The sequence below is a fragment of the Neomonachus schauinslandi genome, chromosome 2 (assembly GCF_002201575.2).
Source record: "Neomonachus schauinslandi chromosome 2, ASM220157v2, whole genome shotgun sequence".
In the NCBI taxonomy this organism is placed as follows: Eukaryota; Metazoa; Chordata; class Mammalia; order Carnivora; family Phocidae; genus Neomonachus; species Neomonachus schauinslandi.
Window position 1 is genome coordinate 133,514,005 of NC_058404.1, and position 20,948 is coordinate 133,534,952.

At 35.8% G+C, this 20,948-nt stretch overlaps 1 protein-coding gene across 5 annotated transcripts in view; it reads right to left on the bottom strand.

Moving 5' to 3' along the window:
• The window catches only part of PTPN13 (protein tyrosine phosphatase non-receptor type 13), a 153,400-nt gene that overhangs the window by 94,747 nt on the left and 37,705 nt on the right, over positions 1 to 20,948 (bottom strand). For all 5 annotated transcript variants that reach the window (XM_044912918.1, XM_044912919.1, XM_044912917.1 and 2 more), the window contains exons 5-6: positions 17,299 to 17,386; positions 7,221 to 7,784 (exon numbers count right to left, since the gene is read on the bottom strand). In XM_044912918.1, coding sequence (XP_044768853.1) covers positions 7,221 to 7,784; positions 17,299 to 17,386 — 652 coding nt within the window. The remainder of the gene's footprint in view (positions 1 to 7,220; positions 7,785 to 17,298; positions 17,387 to 20,948) is intronic.

A 20,948-nucleotide genomic window follows, 5' to 3' on the forward strand; every position in this document is an offset into this window, starting at 1 on the left:
TTACGTAAAGCTATTTCAGATGAAACATTCAAATCTACAACCTTCCCATTAAAACGAAACTAAGCAAGCACAAACTGTAATCTAAAAACTAAAAACATCATTTACAAGTGACACATATTTAAGCTCCGACAAGTGACAGCAGAAAGTGAGACTCAGACAACTGCAGCATCAGGAACTAAACAATTAAAAAAAAATTTTAAACTCTGCATTTTTAAGGTTACGGCTCTAGTGAAATACTTCAATTTTTGAATACACCAAAGAAACAAAAATAATATTATGTTTTCATGTATTGTGTTTTTCTCTGTGTTTTCTTATCAGGGGATTAATTTTTAGGGATTAAAGATTATTCCTTTTTTATGTTCAGTAGAGTCTACTGTATTCTATGTTATACCATGCTACCTGCTACATGAACAGAACATACTCTAAAATCCCTTGAGAGCTAGACATGATCAATAAAATTTTTAATCAGGAGGAACAGAACTCAACGCAAGTATAAAGATACATAACTAAGGAAAGATATATGGAGAAATGCTCTGTGAACTGTAAATTACTTTATAGATGTAAAATTTGTGCAGAGTAGGAACAGCAAAAAGAATGAAGTCTCTAGTCCCCTCAATCTATTAACAGTCTTGTGTAATGGAGCAGCCACCAATCTAGGCTGTGTCTTGCATTTGGGCTGGCTATGGCACTCTTCTAGAATCCTCCTGGATCCCATGTTGTTAGGACTTCTCTACCCCTTCTAAAGCTTTCCCAAACAGTCCAGAACTTTAAAGGAAATTGACTGCATCTGCTGTTGGTTGTCAGGTTATGACTTCTCTTGGAGTTGGACAAAACACAGGAGAAGGAGGTAGGATTTCTCCTCACGATGCAGAATTCATCAGAGAATATTGTATCATGTATCTGAAATAGCACTTACCAAATATTTAATATTAATAGCTACATTGCAATACTCAGTTTACATTAATACTTATTATCAGGTAGGGTATAGTGGTAGATACTAAGGACACAGCTATGAATTAGACCATGCAAAATTTCTTCTTTTTTTTTCTTAACGATTTTATTTATTTATTTGACAGAGAGAAAGAGAGTAGGGGAGGGGGGTGGCAGGGGGAAAGGGGGAAGCCGACTCCCCACTGAGCTGGGAGCCAAACTCGGGCAACTCCAGCACCCTGGGATCATGACCTGAGCTGAAGGCATATGCTTAACTGAGCCACCCAGGCGCCCCTAGACCATGCCAAAATTCTGATTTTTATAGGAGAAACAAGCTCCTCAAAACAATAATTTCAATGAAAAATAGGACATCATCATAAACTGGGGAGGTGAGACAAAGCTTCCTGAACCTGGCTATGCCTGAAAGCTTTTTTTTTTTTTAAGATTTATTTATTTGAGAGAGAGGGAGAGAGAAATGGAGAGGACATAAGAGTGGGGGGCAGTGTGCAGAGGGAGAGGGAGAGAAAGAATCTTAAGCAGGCTCTATGCCCAGCACAGAGCGACTGTGGGGCTTGATCTCAGGACCCTGAGATCATGACGTGAGCCGAAATCAAGAGTCGGATGCTTAACTGACTGAGCCATCCAGGTGCCCCAATTTTGGATTTTAAAAGAGAGATAAGTTTTGAAGAAAAATTTCTCTCTCCGTAACATGTCACTAAAAGTATCCTACATATTGATCTGTAATATTTATAAACCCATCCTCTTGTTTTTCTGAAAAGCAACTATAAAAACGTGTGCGCTTTCAAATTCAATCTTCTCATGAAAATGAGGTGCCTCAGTGATAAGCGCAGGCTCACATACTGCAGTGTTTACATATTCTAGTTGCACAACACAGAGTTTAAGCTGCATTCACAAGGCGGTCACGGAACAGCAAAACTAAGCTAGACCAGAGGTCACAACACTGTTTTCGTTAAACAGTATTTAAGGCTGAAGTAAAGTAGGTTGACTTAAAACTCCTTAAATAGTAATATTTAATCATAGTCACTTTTGAAGAATTTAATTTTATCTGTTCTTCATATTCCCTTCTAGTATTTATACAGAATGCAGAGGAGTTTTGACTGTTGGAAGCAAAATGCTATTCATGGTCTCTGCCCAGGGTGTGGAGTGCTGTTCATACCATACTCACATTACTGGTTCCAAGTCAATCTCTCATAATTGGGAATGTGCTACCAACCCACACGGCAATGAAAGACAGGGAGTGTGGGGTAATTACATACAAGAGAGACGGTGACAGATACTGCTATTATAAAACAGATGATATGTCCGATTTTGAGATGGAGTAGAGAGGTGCAAAAAAGATACTAGGAACAAGGAAAAAAGGGAAAAAGTAGACTGGGACAGTCCTCTGCTGAGGTGAAAACCGTGAAATGAAAAAATAAAGCAACAAAGAGAGTCGCATCAATTTTACAAGTAGTTTCCACAAGATAAACCTGTTATGTTTCTTCCTGCCCCTTCCTTACTGCTTTTTAAATGTAGAAAACTGGGCGCCTGGGTGGCTCAGTTGGTTAAGAGACTGCCTTCGGCTCAGGTCATGATCCTGGAGTCCCAGGATCGAGTCCTGCATCGGGCTCCCTGCTCGGCAGGGAGTATGCTTCTCTCTCTGACCCTCCCCCCTCTCACGCTCTATCTCATTCTCTCTCTCAAATAAATAAATAAAATCTTAAAAAAAAAAATAAATAGATAAATAAATGTAGAAAACTATCTGAAAGATTAAGTATTAACTTAATAATTATAGAAATAATCATATTTATAATTTTTAAACTTCAACTGTAGTTTCTTTCTCAGGGTCTTTTCTCTTCCTTTCTTATTTTGTTCTCAAGGAAATCAGAGCACTCAATGCTAACCACTGCATTTTGATAGTTTACATTCTTATTTCACTGGCTATAGGATAACCATCTTACAAGATCCTACTGTAGGAAAGCCCCATTAAGACACTATCTACCACAATAGAGCACGCAACACCATAGAGCTCCATCTTAACCCCTATCCAGTGTGGTTTGCTGCAGAAAGAACCAAAAGTGCCTAATTTGAGCCTTTTTTAAAAATTATACTATCTTGTTTTACTGTATTAAAAATTATATAATTTTATTAGGAAGAGACTTAAGGGGTTTGTTAAGTGGTTAGAGTTGAATGCCCAACCTTCCAGTCAGTAAAGAATTTTCCAAATAATGTATCTGAAATGTATCTCGTTTCTGCTTGAAATCAGAATGGCAAAGTGGAAAAAATCTTATTCTGGGTTTCAAGAGATCTGGATTCTAAATACAGCTCTGTTATAAATTATGAATTATGTATCTCCTTTGGCAAACTAGCCTACTCTGGGCTTTTGAAAGTGAGATGTTTGGTTTAAATAGTATCCAGATTCCTTCTAGTACCAAACTCTGCTCTCCCCTGTGTTAGCTGGCTGGTTGATGTTAGCAGCTAAGGAAATGCTATAGAGGTGATTTATGTAAAGGCTCCTTTCAAGAGGATGGACTAAGGAAAGGGCTATACATCTGAGGTTAAAGCAGACAGCTGTCTTCCTTTTCTTTTTTTTTTTTTAAATTTTATCTATTTGAGAGAGGAAAGGAGAGAGAGAGAGAACAGGGGGAGGAGCAGAGGGAAAGGGAGAAGCAGACTCTGCGCAGAGCGTGGAGCTGGACGTGGGGCTCCATCCCACAACCCCGAGATCATGACCTGAGCCCAAATCAAGAGTCAGATGCTTAACTGACTGAGCCACCCAGGTGCCCGAGACAAATGTCTTTCCTATTAGTTCAATGAGCCTCCTTACCTGCTTAAAAGGACAAACCCAAATTTGGCAGTTAGTTCTCTTCCAATTGCTGTATTAACCCAATGAACACTGGAACACATCTTTTTAAAAAAATCAGGAAGTAACACAGAATTGGAAATTCTCAGACTGGAGCTTTGAAATCTAGATGGAAATCCACAGTCTCCCATAATGATGGAAATTCTATCATTAACTAGTTACGTGGTCTTGGGTAAGTTATTAAATCTTCATGAGCTCAGGAATATGTACTCCAAGACCTCTTCTAATTCTGTAATTACTCATAGCCAGTAGCAACTGACAGATTTAAAGATCACAAAAATTGTACAGAGCACTATTAATATTTTTAAATGGCTTAAAACAAGAATATTTAAAAAGAAATGTGTACATAAGCAACATCCACTGTTCTGCTTGATTTCTCACACATAAAAGGGATCTGTGGGGGCGCCTGGGTGGCTCAGTTGGTTAAGCGACTGCCTTCGGCTCAGGTCATGATCCTGGAGTTCCTGGATCGAGTCCCGCATCGGGCTCCCTGCTCAGCAAGGAGCCTGCTTCTCCCTCTAACCCTCCCCCCTCTCATGTACTCGCTCTCTCTCATTCTCGCTCTCTCTCATTCTCGCTCTCTCAAATAAATAAATAAATCTTAAAAAAAAAAAAGGGATCTGTGGAGCCTACTTTTCATGAGAACTAAATGAGATAAATGGGATTTGTATTGTTTTCTACTCTCTTTTCTTTTTCGTATACTAGCTAAAATTTTTATATTAGCAATCTGCACTTTTGTTTGAGCAGCTAACATAAATTATCTCACTTTTAGAAAATGCACAGCATAAAACCAGCAAATTACTCAACTAAATAACTAAGAATTACTGCTTTTGAATTCCAAACATCAAACATTCTTTCTGAAGAATACCTTTAGTCTAAAGCAAATATAATTTATTACTACTTGTAAGTTACTATATGATAATGGAGTTTATTTAAGATGGTGTAAGCATTTCCATGATAAACCAACATTTTCGAAGTGTTTGTTTAACTTGGTTATAAAATACACTCTGGGGGAAAAAAAATTAAAAAAAATACACTCTGGGGAAAAATGGGTAGGTTCTTTGTGAGAACAAATGCTTTCGAAAACTTCAATAGCAAAGAAAGATTTCAGGATGAAAATGGTATCAAACAATTCAAAGCATATTTTATTTTTAAGAAGAAATCTTTTCCTTTTCTTTTCTTGTATCTCTTGTAATTAATATAACATTTCTAAATTTGGAAGTTAGGTTTTGTAACAAGTTACCATTTTTAATAAATAAGGGTCAATAATATTATATACCATCTTTGCAGATATATATGCATATTTGGAAACAAGTTGTAAACAAGTTGGTCTATTTGAGTTTCTTTAACACAGGTGCCTGCACACATTCCCTGTGCAAACTAGGATGTAGTTCGGCTTAATACTCACTTTATGGGTAATCAAAAAAAAATCACCTATTCAAACAAAATATATCAAACTAGTGTAGCATAACTTAATGCATTAAATATATATTTCCATTAGTGTTTGATTTCTTTACTGTTTAACTCTCAAAGCAAGGTTCAAGTGTAAAAAAACACTTTTCTCAGACTTCACTAGTTCATACTACTATTAATTTATCAAATATCAAGTATATCTTTTAAAACTCACACGTGAACATAAGAACATGGTTTAATTTTTAATATTCACATGTTAAGAAAGTATATTACTCAATTTCTTGAATGTTAGAAATAGTCATCTACATCAGTAGGTAGCTTCACTATTTATACTCCAAGACTATCACAGTTTTATCTATTTGAATAATTAAGGGTTTGGGGTTTTTTTCCACATTGGGCAAGAATTCTTCACATAAACGTCTCTCATGTTCATAAGAAGGTCAGGCTAAGTTATTATTCATATGCTAGTTGTTGTGCAACATTAAATAATCATGAAGTACAACTTCTGAAAGAGAAGACTTTAAGCTACAGAAAATGCCTTTCTGCCACAACTGTAAAAGCTTACTGATCTGAGTTAAACAGTGAAATCACGCATATAGCAAATTTCTAAGGTATTTTCTGTCCTTAAAAGTTTTCAGATCAAGATTATATACAATCATCTCATAAAGCTGGTTAATGTTTTCTTTAAATGCACATATATACATACCCATAATATCAATTAAGTGTTCAATAATTTCCTTTATAATTTTAAATTCATCCCTAATTTGCAATTCCTGAATTGAAAAAAAGAAGCAAAGCTTCTTTTACTAGAAGTAAAGCATAATGTGTAGAGTATATTCAGTCCAGAGCTATGCTTACGCCTAAGTAAAAGAACAAACCTTTAGCAGAGCACTTTAAAGGTATTTTTGATCTATGTGATCAAAAATATTCCACTGGAACAATGGCCTTAAAAATGAATTATGACCCTTGATTATGCCACTACTCTTGTTGAACTAGAAACACCTTAAATTTCTCTTTCAGCTATGTCCCAAAGTTTGTCTACAAGATAAGGGGAGATAACAAAACTTTAATCTTCAAAAATGTAGAGATTAGATGGATAATTCTAATTTTGTTTTCTCTTCCATTTATTTATGTTAAAAATTGCCTCTCTCCATGTCTAACACGTAATTTTAGAGGTTTGTGTGCCAATCAGGTATTTTTGAACCAGAACTTTGCCCTGCAAATAAGAATTTATCATTGATAAAGTTGTTTTTTAATGCACCTCATATTAATATTGTAATAATTTGATTTGTTAATCACTTTACATTCATTACCTAATCTACTTTTGTTAAGCCCATTTTACAGATGGAGTAACTTACACTTGGAAGGATTAAGCCCAGTTGCTGAAGGAAGGATCACGTAGCTACTGATGCAGTAAATAATTCAAACCTAGGCTGTCTGACTCTGTATCTATAAATCTAAATACCATGACTTTTAAAATACAGATTTAAAACTTCATTCCAAACTAAATAAATTATGATCTCCAGGAGTTGAATGTCCCTAAGTTTTTTTGGGGGGATTGGTGGTTTGGGAACCAATGCACTATCACCAGGCTACTCTGCCTCCCTAGGATTGCTGATTTTTATTAACTGCCTCTTATTTCCATGAACCAGACCTTTAGGGAAGCGTCTTTTGAGAGTGCAAGATACACGGTGCTGGGGAGGATTAAAAAGAAGTAGAAAACATGGCTCCTGCCTTGAGAAGTTTACAGTCTAAAAACATGCTACCCAAAATATTGAAGGGCTATAAAAGTGCCTGGACTGGGATGCTTACTACAGATGATTGTGTGGGAACAGTGTAGTTTGATTAGGGTTTTGGTGGAAAGGACAGAAACTGACAAAGAGACTAACCTGGGTATAAAGCTTTGGCAGTGGATATAAACTTGTGTAATGGTTTAATAACCCATCTTTATTTCAAAACACAATTTTAAATATTTCAATTCAATCCTCTCTCAAGCCCATTCAAATTTACTAACCTTCTACATTCATGGCTTCTCTCAGAACCTGAAGTTTCTTTTGTCTTTCTCGAATTCGGTCCAAAGCACTTGATATTGCTGAGGAAGTGGGCAAATCTCGCATGTGAAATGCTGGATCCACTTTCTGAGGGCCAAAGATATCCAAGGCTATGCTTCCATCTGAGTATCTTGCTTCCTTTTTTCTAGGAGTAGTTGAAGTCCGCACTGTTACTGCCTCAGGGAGATATTGCTGGAATCTACCAGTTTCCCCAGAGAAGTCTCTGTCAGCTGTGCAAAGCAAGTCCATGGATGAAGCCCAAATCTTCTTCTTGGGAGGCACATCAATACCAGGGAAAGTTTTTTTTTCTGGGCCACTAGTTTTGAACTGGTAAGGGGAGCAGGCATTTTCAGAATCTTCGTGTCCAGAATTATTATCTGATGAAATGTCCTTGAAATAATCTTCCTCATCTTGTGTGTCTCTGATGGACAGAAATCCCATAGATTTACTAAGCCCTTTGTTAAGAAAGGTCTGATGAGAGAACGGAGACTTGTGTATGTCTAGTACATCAGAAGTAGAGCTTCTTCCTGGAATGATAAGAATCTATCATGTATGCACAGAATTTTTAGAAAATAACTGGAATGTAACCTTACTATTGACAGCGAAAGTGCTGGTAATTTCCTAAGTTTTCCTAATGGAGAATCAGAGATGAAATGGATGGTAGTGATCATGAAAGTGGAAAGAGACACTTTGTTTGTATAACTTTTCATAGTCAAATGTTTCTTACTCAATGAAAACTATAATGTATTGAACTTACTTTTTTGAGTAATAGTATTTTATATTTATCAAAGGTGAATTATTTGGTTTTTAAAAATAGACAAAAGTAAAAAAAAAAAAGCAAAAGTTTCTAATACTATCCAGTTTGGCAGAATATTAATCTAATCCATGAAATGATTTGGGGTAATAATAGAATGTAGAGTATACTCCTTTAACTTCTAAAGATATAATTCAAACATGTATCACTTCAACATAAAGCCCTGGTATTTTCTGGTCATTTAAATATTTTTAAAGAAGAAACAAAGAATTCTTGCTATATTCTGGATGAAAAAAAGATTGCAGTATTTGGAATTCTTAAGTATCAAAGTTTTATTATGAATAGATATGTTTTTAGAAAACTTGATATAATCTGGGGCACCTGGGTGGCTCAGTCGTTAAGAGTCTGCCTTTGGCTCAGGTCATGATCCCAGGGTCCTGGGATCGAGCCCCACATCGGTCTCCCTGCTCAGTGGGAAGCCTGCTTCTCCCTCTCCCACCCGCCCCCCGCTTGTGTTCCCTCTCTCACTGTGTCTCTCTGTCAAATAAATAAATAAAATCTTTAAAAAACAAAAAACCAGTAAGCCATTCTAATTTTTTTTATGGCACCAGTCTACAAATGCATTGAGACACAGCGAAAATGCCCAAACAAATTAATTTTTGGAATTCAGAGTAACACAAAAAATCATATATATATGTGTCTGTGTGTATGGCTCCACTATAGAAAAAGAAATGTAGAAAAATACTTTAGAGTTACTAACGCAAAAGCCCATAAACACTGAGGATTTCCTGTGTGACCTTCTGTGATCCCTCTTTGATAACTTATCTGCTATGTATACAATATAAAATAATGACTAAAACTTCCCTAGTAATAATAAATTGCTTAGTAATTCATTTGAATAAGTCAATTTCCTCTTCAGGGTGATAGCTGTAAGTTTCAATTCCCTGACTCCACATTTCACCTTAAAGATCTTAGAAAAGAGAATTCATTTCAGAATGGTCAATAAATAACTGCTTACTGGAGAATTAGATTCAAACATTTTCCTTTTCTTGTAACTCATCTTTCCCTGAACACGGATCCACTGAAGTGCAAATAAGGATAACACCAATATTTGGGCATGTCATATAAAGAACACTGAGAAAATAACACCACAACTAGACAAAGATTGTCACAGACTTTAGCTTCTACTCTAAGATAATTTAAAACTGATAAACACATCTATATTATAGTATTTTAGGAGTAAATTACATTCTTAAACAAACCACATATTGAAACTCATTAGTTTAAAATTTTATTAAAAAATAGAGAACAGAGATATTCTTGAAAATTGATAGAATACATGAGGTAAAAAGTAAGAATTGAAAGGACTTAAGGATCATACAACCATAGATGAACTCAACAACCTGCCTTCTTTTATACTGCCTTGACTCCCAACAAGTAGCCAAAACTTAGAGAAAACCAAACAAGTGAGGGTTTTGGCAACATCGTAAATTCATAGTCAAAAACCTTGGACACTCAACATCAATGTGTTAACAGTAATTTCACTCACTCTCCACAATGCTTCACTTTTCCTCATTCTTCAAATTCCCCACATTAATTCCCTCTTCTCTTTTCTGATAATTTTCTCTCATATTTCATCAAGAAAACAGAATCTTTCCAAAAAGAACTTCTCATTTTCCCATGGCTAATTCTATACATCTACCCCTGTCTGCCAATCTTTTCCCTTGTCTCAAAAGATGCAATTTTCTACCAGTTGAAGCCTGATTCCCAACATGTGTTCAATCCCCCTCTTATTTTACGTTATCAGAGATTTTACTTCTTTGGTTAACGTCTGCCCTCGATCTTAATTAACTCCTTTTTCTACTGAGTCATTGCCATTAGTATACAAACGTGCTTTAATATTTCTATAATAAACAAAACCTCTCCCCTGTTAACACATTCCCTTCTAGCTCCTGCTGTCTCCGATTTCTTCTTTCCCATTAGTATTCTACTCACTTCAGTCAACTTCCAACTCCTCCACACCTTGGCAACTCTCACTGTGTCAAACTAATGGCCTCCATGTTGCTAAACCCAACAGACATTTTGCATCTATATCCTACTTACCTCTCAGCAACAATTGATGGTGATGACAGTTACTTAATGAAGCACTTTCCTCTCTTTTTTTTTTTTTTCACTTTCCTCTCTTTACAAGACTAGTTTTCTTCTACTTCTTAGACTGCTCATTCTTAGTCTTTGCTTTTTCCTCCTCTATTGGATATCCAAATGTTGGATTTCCTCAGGTACCAGTTTTAGAAGCCTATCTTTTCACCCTCTTCTTGTATAATTTCATCTACTAACAAGGCTTTAAATAATTAACTACATACAGGTAACTCCCAAATTTATATTCTTGGCACCAATGTCTTCCAGGAGCTCCAATCACATATAATTGAGACTTCCACTAGCATATCTTAGAAGCACCTCAAACTGAACATGCTTAATACTATTTTTTGTTTCCCAAAACCAGAGATATCCATTCAACCCCAATCTTTCCAATTTCAGTAAGTGGCATCACTATCCAACTGATTGCTCAAAACAGAAATATGGGCATGATCCTGAAATCCTTCATCATCCTTACTGCCTGTATCAAATCCATCAGAAGTGCTGGTTATTGAACTTCTCAAAGATATCTTACTCCAAGTGATTATTTGCATTTTCACTGGCATCACCCTATACCCAGTTAACATTATCACTTGACTAGAAAACTGCAATGGCTTCTGGATAGGCCTCCTTTCTTCACCCAACTACCCCTCTACTCAGCAGCCAGTGTTATCTTCTCAAAATATAAATTCCATGACGCCACCACCCTTTTAAATAAGTCTCAAAGGCATACTATCGCACTCAAAATAAAAACAAGACTCCTTTCAGATCTGCCATTTGAATCTTTTTTAGTCTCCTCTCCACTTCTTTCATTCCATCCAGGCCACAGGTTTTCCTATTAAGCTCTCTTATATGTTAGGACCTTTTATACATACTGTTCTCTATGCCCTGAATGGTCCAGACTTTTCTCATGGTTAGTTGTTTCTTATTCTATACTTTTATTTTAAATATAACTTCTTCAGTGAGGACTACCCCAACCACTACTGAAATAATCACTTTCCAAGTGTATCATGAGTCTATTGCATTTCTAACAGGTAGATTTATCATTCTCTTGTAGGTTATTAGTATTTACTAACAATATATTAATGGGCCATGGTATCCTAAAAGAGCCATGTCTTCTCACCAGCCATATGAGACTTAAAACTAATTGCTAATAAGGTGGCTCTTGGATAACTACTGCTCTATAAATGCTAGGTTTTTGCTTTATGCAAATTAGTAGATATAATAATATTTCAGTTCTTATTTATTAGAAGTCCAGAAAGTTACACTTGATCTTAGCCAAAAGGCCAAGAAGTGATTAAAAAAAAAGTCCAGAAAGTTAAAGAGAAAAAAAAGTCCAGAATATTACCATTTTTAAGTTCTGTAAGGTAGTACAAAATTATAATAAAAGTAATTCATTTAAAAGTTTGCACTACCTTTCTACTCTGCTTCTACAAAATATGCCAAATTTAACTGTTTCTCAATTTGCTCTACATGCCTGAAAATCACATTATGATAGCCAACTTAAAGTCTCATGACCATTATTTATAAAGATGATTTTTTTGCTATAATAAGGTCTCTTCTGGTAGCCAATAAAACAAACAAACGAATAGGTAAATAGGAAGAGGAAGAAAGAAGGGGTGGGGAGGGATTGATACTCCTGAGGAAAATGGGCAAAAAACTGTGGAGTGTGAAACAAAGTTCAGAGGGCTATGTATATACTTGCTACAGATGGTCTGAAGTAAAATTGTAAGAGCTATGAGCCACAAAAGCATTAAAGGTTTAGAAACTGAGTGTGGATCACCTTCTGAAGGAAGAAAAAGGAAGTGGTAGGAAAGAGATGTTTGGGCCCCACAGGCCTGCACCTGCCTGAGGGTCAGGGAGGCCAGTCGTGCCTGATAGTGGGAGGTAGTAACCCCCGCTTCTCTTCCGCAGGTGGGAGAGTTAGACAGCCTCTCAAAGAAAACACAGTGAAAGATACTGATATTAAGAGACTACTGTATACCCATCTTTTATGCATATTTTCAATGATCCTAAGCATCAGTCCATCATTGTTCTTGGAGAACTTCTCAATATTGGAAACACACTTGTGCATCTGTTGTTTTTGTAACTGCTGTCAGTCTAGTATTATATTTAGTAGTGAAACCAAATGCATCCTCTAAAAGAAGTTCATTATCATACAAGGTAACCAGATTTTTGAAATGCTGTTTATGTCATGTTTCTTCTTTCATGCAATTTTTGTTCTATACGTGCTGGAAACATTTTTATTTGTAGTTATTTTGTCTACTTTTCTACTGTACCTTGTTTATGTTTGTTAGAACCAAACATCAAAGCATGGCTAAGAGTGTTCAGTAGAAATGAAGTCACATCCATTTGGGAGAACAGTCTTCAGATCACTACAATTTCTAGCTTTATAGGAACATGGCTTGGAGCCTCTCCTAGTCCACTCGATTGGGAAGGACCGTGGCAGATACGGCCCATCTTCTGTATGCTTAGAGTGACCTTTGGCTACATGGCTGGCCTTGTGATTTCACCACTCTGGATATACCAGACTAGAAAGCAACTTACACACAAGAACAATTAATTGGATGAAAGGGAAAGAAGATATTTCTTTGTGCAGATTCCATAAAGACTGTGCAGAAATATATATGGTCTAAGCCAGGCAGTTCCATTTATAGCACTGTTTTTTATGTAGTTACAACATGATGTGCTTGTAGCTTTTTAAAAAATATTTATTTATTTATTTATTTATTTATTTATTTATTTACTTGACAGAGAGAGAGACACAGCGAGAAAGGGAACACAAGCAGGGGGAGTGGGAGAGGGAGAAGCAGGCTTCCTGCTGAGCAGGGAGCCCGATGTGGGGCTCAATCCCAGGACCCTGGGATCATGACCTGAGCCAAAGGCGGACGCTTAATGACTGAGCCGCCCAGGGCGCCCCGTGCTTGTAGCTTTTTAAACTATGAAACCCTTGAGAGATTGTACCTTCTGGTTGAAATGAAGTATTTATAATAGGAGAAAAAAAAAAAAAAAGGAGAGGTGTTTGGAGCTAAGTGGTTTCTCCAGTGGGTCTAATACCGTAGGAATGGTTTTGTTTACTTTTTGGATGAAAAAGGAGACATACCTTTATCTAGGTAACAGAGAGGTGGATTTTGGCTGGTACAAACATACCCTTTTAAAATCACATTTTCCTAATCGGCAGGAGTCTCAATGCATTTTGTCATATCAATAATACTATCTTCAGCTATACAACTGAATATGGAATTGCATGATTAACACTTCACAAGTAGATAAAATATATATAAGATCACATACCATATCATAGTTGCCTTGTATTGCTAAGCACTGTTGGAAAAATTTCACTAATCTGGGAACTAAAAATGAGAGTTCAAATATAGAATCTGGCCCTTTTAAGTGAGGAGAAACAGGAATCCTAGACTCATTTACTAGGTGCATAGGCTGCTAGACCAGTGAAAACCATGTACTGTTGTTAATACCAGTGCTACTTACTTACTAACTTGATTTGAGACTAGGGAAAATGCAATTTCTTCAACTGCTTTCCAAATCTTTCTGAACATGTCCTGGGCTATTATAATTATTTAACAGGCAATAAACAGCACTGAAATCATTAAGTACATCTAATAGCTGTGCTCACTACCCATTTTGATCACAGGAAGTTAATGTTATTTTTGAAGGCAATACCATTGGAGCTACTCTTAAAAGATTTCAGGTAGAAACTTCTTTAATATTTCCCCATCCTGGGAGAGTTACCAGCTCCTTCCACTATTCTCACAGAGCACTTTGGCCCCCTCTTAGGACATTTCTTTCAATATATTAAAATTATCCATTATATTAGATATCTGTCATCACTCCCACTCATTTCCCCACTCCACCCCCAACTGGAACAGTAACATAAGAAACCATGTCTTACCTGTTTTTATATTTCTAATTCCTGATTAAAGACATTCCAAAACAACTCTTATGGAATGGATTGATTACATAACTTTTTGAAACCCTTTTAAAGCCAATTTAGGTAGCATAATCTACCAGAAAGATTACTGTCAAAACACCTGGGTTTTAATTCCAGCTTTACCAAATTCAATCCATGAGCTTGGGCAAGCCACTTAATTTCCATGTCTCTCACTTCCTTCATCTACAAAGCTGTGGACATTACTTATTATACCTTCTTCTTAAAGAAGGCAGGATAAATGAACTAACACCTAATGAACTATCATGAGCTAGGACAACATAAAATTCTAAATTGCTCCTCCCTTTTGTTTCTGCTTTATTTTCCTCAGCATATCATTATCTACTCAGGGGGAATTTAAAAGTTCTTTTGAGAGGAAATCATGAAACCAGAAATCAAAAGATTTCCAATAAAAGTTTTAGATTCTATTATTTAAAAAATCAAATTATTCAAAACAGGATAAATGGTGACTATAGGTGGATTTTCCATCTCTTGAAAAGGCTCTGAGTTCAAAGAGAGTTTCCAAACAACATTAGATTTTACATACAATTACAAGTATCCAAATACAAAATGAAACCATAAACATGCTCCTTTTGGAGAATACAGAGCTTGCTAAAAACTAATTGGGGGAAAAAGAAATAAAAATAAAAGATTTTAAAAACATAAAAAGTCTTCATAATAGAACATATTCCATTTATTTTAGTCAAATTGAAAAAAAAAAAACCCTCCCTTTTAAAGTACATTGTGTTTTAACTATATTTGTTATATGTGACTAACATCATCCTTAATTGGATATCATCATTCACCCTTCCCCTCACACAAGACTCAAAAAACTTAAGCATCTCTTAGAAGCTAACTTCAAAATGACATTTCAGTATTAAAGAGGTTCCTCGATTCCCCATCTGTCCTCACAAGTGTGTTCAAGTACACAAAAAAAGAAACATGATATTGTCAATATGCCCAAGTTCTGAAGCACTATCATGCTGATCTGATCATGGTGTAGGTTTCCGCCTTAAGCCTGGGAGGAAATGTTTGATTTCTTTTTGCTGAGTGAAGCCATTTTATCAGCACTGGCGTATAAAATAACAAAACGGGGGCAGACAGCCCACTAGTTCAGGCCTTACTTTTTGTAACAGATCTGAGAGGTAAGATGTAAGGAGAGACCTTTTAAGGTCACTGACTCATAGATAAAAAAAAGTTATTGTTAAGTTTCAGGTGAACGATCAAATCACTTAGACACAAGGCAGTATCCCTAAAATTGTTTACTTCTTTTAACCTAATTCTATATCTCACTGTCCATCTTGACATTTTCCTTATTGAAAACTATGGCCAGGAGCCTAATAAACTAAAGCTATCAGTACATAAAGGTTTCAGGCTGGTTCGCATCAAAGAGAATGCTTTTGTACCGATGTAGTGTAACAAGACTCTTTGTTGCAAGTGACCTCTGAGAGTGAAGAACTGCACTGCCCAAAAGTAACACTGGGGTCCTAGAAAATAGTTCTTCACAAGGTCATTTTTTTAATCTTAAAGTTTTTATATTACATTAGTATATGCCATTGACTATAAGCTAATTGCTTGTCTGGTAATGAGTATAATTAGTACATTATGTTGATTCTGTCTTTGAGATGTGGTTTTTTACATTTGTTAAATTTGTAAATTAAGACAGCCCTTGAGCAGTACTACTGTGTAAAGCAATGGCTAAGAAGAACTGAAGAATTCTCTTTTATTACACTTGATCTCAAAAAGGCTGTTGCACTTTAAGTGTGAGGACCTCTAATTTTACCCAAAATGTAAACATAAACAAAATTTGGTTTATCTTGAGTGAGAAATCATAATTCCTTACAAATTCTCTTGAGTTTAGATATAGGGGAGATTTAATTCTCCAATAAAGGGATAGGACTAACTCAACAAATAACAAACAAGCAAACCAACTTCAATTCTATAACATGGCCATTTAATGACAGTAGGAGATGATAAAAGGGAATTCCAGAAAGAAAGTAAAGAACAGGGAAGAGAAATAAGGAAGGAAGGGAGACAGAAATGGAGAAGCAGAGAGAGTGTGAGGGAGGGAGATGGATTGCTGGAAGGGAGGAAGAATTTAGAAACATGATAAATAAGAGAGACAGAAATCATTTAAATCTAACATTCACTTATTAAAGTATGCTCATTATGTCTCCTTGAAAAAGACTCTTTCTGCTTGCTATTCACATTTAATTATAATTTTCTATTATTATTCAGTTCTGAAACAGGAGTCTGAAAATTTGATGGATTAACAAAGTGCTGCTCTTCTTGGCACCAAGGTTCACACTATATCATATCTCCAATCCTAGGATCGTTTTAAAATAAAGGGAAAGTGAGGGCATGTGTTGTGACGAGCACTGGGTATTATATGCAACTAATGAATCACTGAACACTACATCAAAAACTAATGATGTACTATATGTTGGCTAATTGAACATAATAATAAAAAAAAAATAGAGGGAAAGATTTTTACCTGCAAGAAGATGTGTTTAGATATATATTTCCTTACTATAATTATGCCTCTCTCTAGATATACGTGTATAGACAGAGTCTAAAATCAACTTGGGGGTTGTGGTTCCCATTAATAAAAAGAACTAGAATAGAAAATAAAGTGCAGCAAAAATAATGTTGCTTTCTGAAACTTTGTGGGTTTTTTTGTTTTTGTTTTTTTAAAGATCTTATTTATTTATTTGAGAGAGAGAGAGCACATGAGAGGGGGGAGTGTCAGAGGGAGAAGCAGGACTCGATCCAGGGACTCCAGGATCATGACCTGAGCTAAAGGCAGTCGCTTAACCAACTGAGCCACCCAGGCGCCCCTGAAACTTTGTTTCAGTAGTGTTTATGTTCATAAACTTTGTTTCATCTTGCTTTAAAATATATTTTTAACATAAAATTCCATGATAAAGACAATAAAGTAAACAAATATTATTGCTAAAATAACAATATTGGAAAGGAAATGATTTACTGTGGGAGTTCTGTCTTAGTAATGTTTTTTGCATAATTTTAATGGATTTATATATTAATATAGTTAGTGTTCCTGTCTATTCCCTATCTCCACTTTGCATACTTATGTTCTAATTATGGTCACAATTATCAGATTCCCAAGCCAGGTAAGTATGATTTCATTAAAAGAAACAATGAAATAAGGTTAAAACTTAAAAATTTCCTATTAATATACGCTTACCTGTTGGTAATCCTTTCCCTCTCAATCGGTCTCGAATAGCTTGGCTTCGATCAGGCTTTTGTTCACTGTTACGGGAAAGTTGATCCGTCTGTACACAGATAATCAAAAATCAAATTTGACGAAACAATCTCCCTTTCATTTTCATGGTAATTATCTACAGAATGTCACTAGTTAAGACAATTTTTGTGGAGTATGGCATTGGTAAAGACACTCCACATTGGCTATTGTTAATTTGTTTTTCATTATAGGATTTATGTAGCTCAGTTCTGGCCAATTCATCTTCAGGAAATGAAAGGCAAGACAGAGTTGTAGAAGAATTATCTGCTAACTGGGTAACAAAGTTAGCCAAACTGACGTAGTTAAAATGAGTTCTATCTGAAAACAGTAAACTAGAGGAGTTCTTTTTTCCCTAATTGGTAACTACGTTAATCTCTCAAGTTCGATTATGATTTTAAAAACACATTAATTCTGCTATAATAAAGCTTTCTCCTGATTATAACCAAGCACTGAGGGTACTGACATAAATTATTTTCAAAAGTAATTTTCTAGATTTTTCCTGCCAGGAATTACATTTGAGAAATGTTTTAAACCAATGGACATATTGAGGGATGACAATTAAATTTAAATCAATGTTCCTTTGAATCTCCTTTATAATAAAATGTTTGAATAATCTTTTTTTATTGTTAAATATTTTTATTTATTTATTTATGAGAGACAGAGAGAGAGAGGCAGAGGCAGAGGGAGAAACAGGCTCCATCCCTCCCTCGGCAGGGAGCCCGATGTGGGATTCGATCCTACGACCCTGGGATCATGACCTGAGCCGAAGGCAGACGCTTAACCATCTGAGCCACCCAGGTGCCCCCAAATGTTTGAATAGTCTTAAGCTTTAATAACTTTAACTGAGGGTACTCATTTAAAATAAAGCATATCATTTTCTTCCACCCTAGCTGTTTGAACCTTGGCTGCCATCATGAATGACACAGTAACTATTCAGACCAGGAAGTCCATGACCAATGGACTACTTCAGCTGAAACAAATGGTCATTGATGTTCTTCATCCGGGAAAAGCAACAGTACCTAAGACAGAAATTCGGGAAAAACTAGCCAAAATGTACAAAACCACACCAGATGTCATCTTTGGGTTTGGACTCAGAACCCATTTTGGTGGTGGCAAGACAAGTGGCTTTGACATTTCAGTGGATTATGCAAAGAAAAATGAACCCAAACACAGACTTGCAAGGCATGGCCCATATGAGAAGAAAAAGACCTCAAGAAAACAGCTGAAGGAACATAAGAACAGAATGAAGAAAGTCAGGGGGACTGCAAAAGCCAATGTTGGTGCTGGCAAAAATAAATAAAATGTCTAGCAGTGAGCTGGCGATTGGACAACAGAAAAGGAGTAAAGATTCTGCAGTGACTTTATCTGTGGTGATTATGCAGATTTTCATGAGAGGATTAATTAACAAAGAACTTTTAAAAAAATTAATAAAATAAAAAAGGATATCAGAGGGGAGGTATGTGAGTTGATGGGTGAAGTACGCAAAGGGGATTAAGAGTACACTTATCATGATGAGCGCTTGAGCACTGAGTAATGATGTATAGAACTGTTAAATCACTATATTGTATACCTGAAACTAATCTAACACTGTATGCTAACTATACTGGAATTAAAAATAAAAAATGTATTAATGGGGGAAAAAGTGTATTACCTTTAAAAAATTAAAGTAAAAGTGTATCAAATCTGATCAAATTCCACATTATAAGGGATGAAAAATTAGAACACTGGGTTTAGTTAGATGATCAAGTAGAGCAGAAGCTTCAGGAAATAAATGGAGGGATGATGATGAAGAGAAATTACTTAAATCTGACATCAAATGCATGCGTACGTATTTGTTTACAAACATATATACACAATCATTTTAATATTCCTCCATTAGTGAAACTTGCTTGAATATGGATTAAAAATCTACTTATGGTAGTAGTTTAAGGTAGTATATTCAAGGTATTATGTTTCCTACTTCTAAGAAGACTTAAATGGAAATATTTCTGGAATGATGTCATCCTTTAAATTACATAAATGATATTAGTAGTGTATTGCACTATGTTGTCAGTAACTAAAGAGATAAGGCACATCCTGCATCTTTGGGAATCCCTGCATTGACAGTACTATTAGTAATAGCTGCCATTTATTGAGCAATTACTATAAAGCAGGCACTGCTTTAGGTGCTTTACATACTTTATTTAATCCTCAAAACCCCTTATGTGGTAGGGTTATTATCCTTGTACTACAGACAAAGAGAGAAATAGCAAAAAAAAAAAAAAAAAATCCAAAAACAACAACAGCAAACTTCTAAGAACCTTGAAGCAGCTCCTCAACATTGAAATAATTATCTTCACAACTATTCAGTAACACGAGTGGATGGTATGTGTTACTATTCCTATTTTATAGATAAGTAAAATCGAGGTCAAAGATGCCGTAACATTAAATCAGTAGAAGAACCAAGACAAGTAAGCTGGCCTGCTGACTTTACACTCCATGCTAATTAACTTTCAGTAGATAAGAATTATGGTCCCTTGAAATGAATTTCACCCTGAACAAAAGACTAAGTCACTCTCTTGGCTCCTGGAGGCAACAACAGCTTCAGAGGAGCAAAATGGCTAACAGCTTGGGCTTTGGGGTCAGAGAGATCCAGGCTCCAATTGTGTCTGTCATTTGCAAAGTGCATGGTCATGGGCAGATTATTTAATCTTTCTAAGCTTTAGTTTCATTATCTCTAAAACGAGGGTAATCTGAGACTGTTAGGACGAACAAATGTGGACAAGCACATAAGCCATTTAGCACAGTGCCTGGCATAAAACAAACAAAAAAAAGTAGCCGCCGAGGCTCCAACTATTGGGTGATGTCCAGGAGACTAGCAAGAGCAATAGAAAGAGAAGGGGAACAATGTTAGTTCTTCTTAGTAGACATTTGCCTCTGGAAAGGCAGGGTATCCATATACTAATTCGACTGACCTTTCTATTCTTCTCTCCTACTAAACAATCCCACAACACACCCCATATCAGACTTAATACTGTTCCTCAAACATACCCCGCTCTTTCCTATTTCACAGCATTTATCCAGGCTTACTTCCCTCTGCCTAGATTACTTTCTATCAGACTACTGGATCTAGTTCAAAGTGCTATTTTTCGATGCAGTCATAACTTGTATCCTTCCCCTCAAAACTCCATAGCTTTAAAAATTCTTCCTGTGTTGCTTTTCATACTTTCCTCTGCATTTTATAATTAACCAAATGGTTGCAGAACTTTAAATAAGAGCTCTATGAAGGTAGAGCAAATATTTTATTAAGTTGTATCTTCTGTAGTATCTAGACAGGTTCCATATATAGATGAGCAATATTCGTTACTGTAATAAACTGGCTTAAATACTAAATGCAAAGAGACGGAGATCTTTTATCTAATATGGGCAACTATTAGAAGGACAATAGAATTCCATGGAGGAATATTTCTTCATTAAAAGAAGGAAGAAAAAATAATTCTAGCAATTTTATTAAAGGGATGAAATCAGCAAGACAAGTCTTAGAGGAGATGTGGTAAAATAGAAAGATCCCTGCACTAATAGGAAATATATGTCCCATAAGCTGTGTGAGTCTC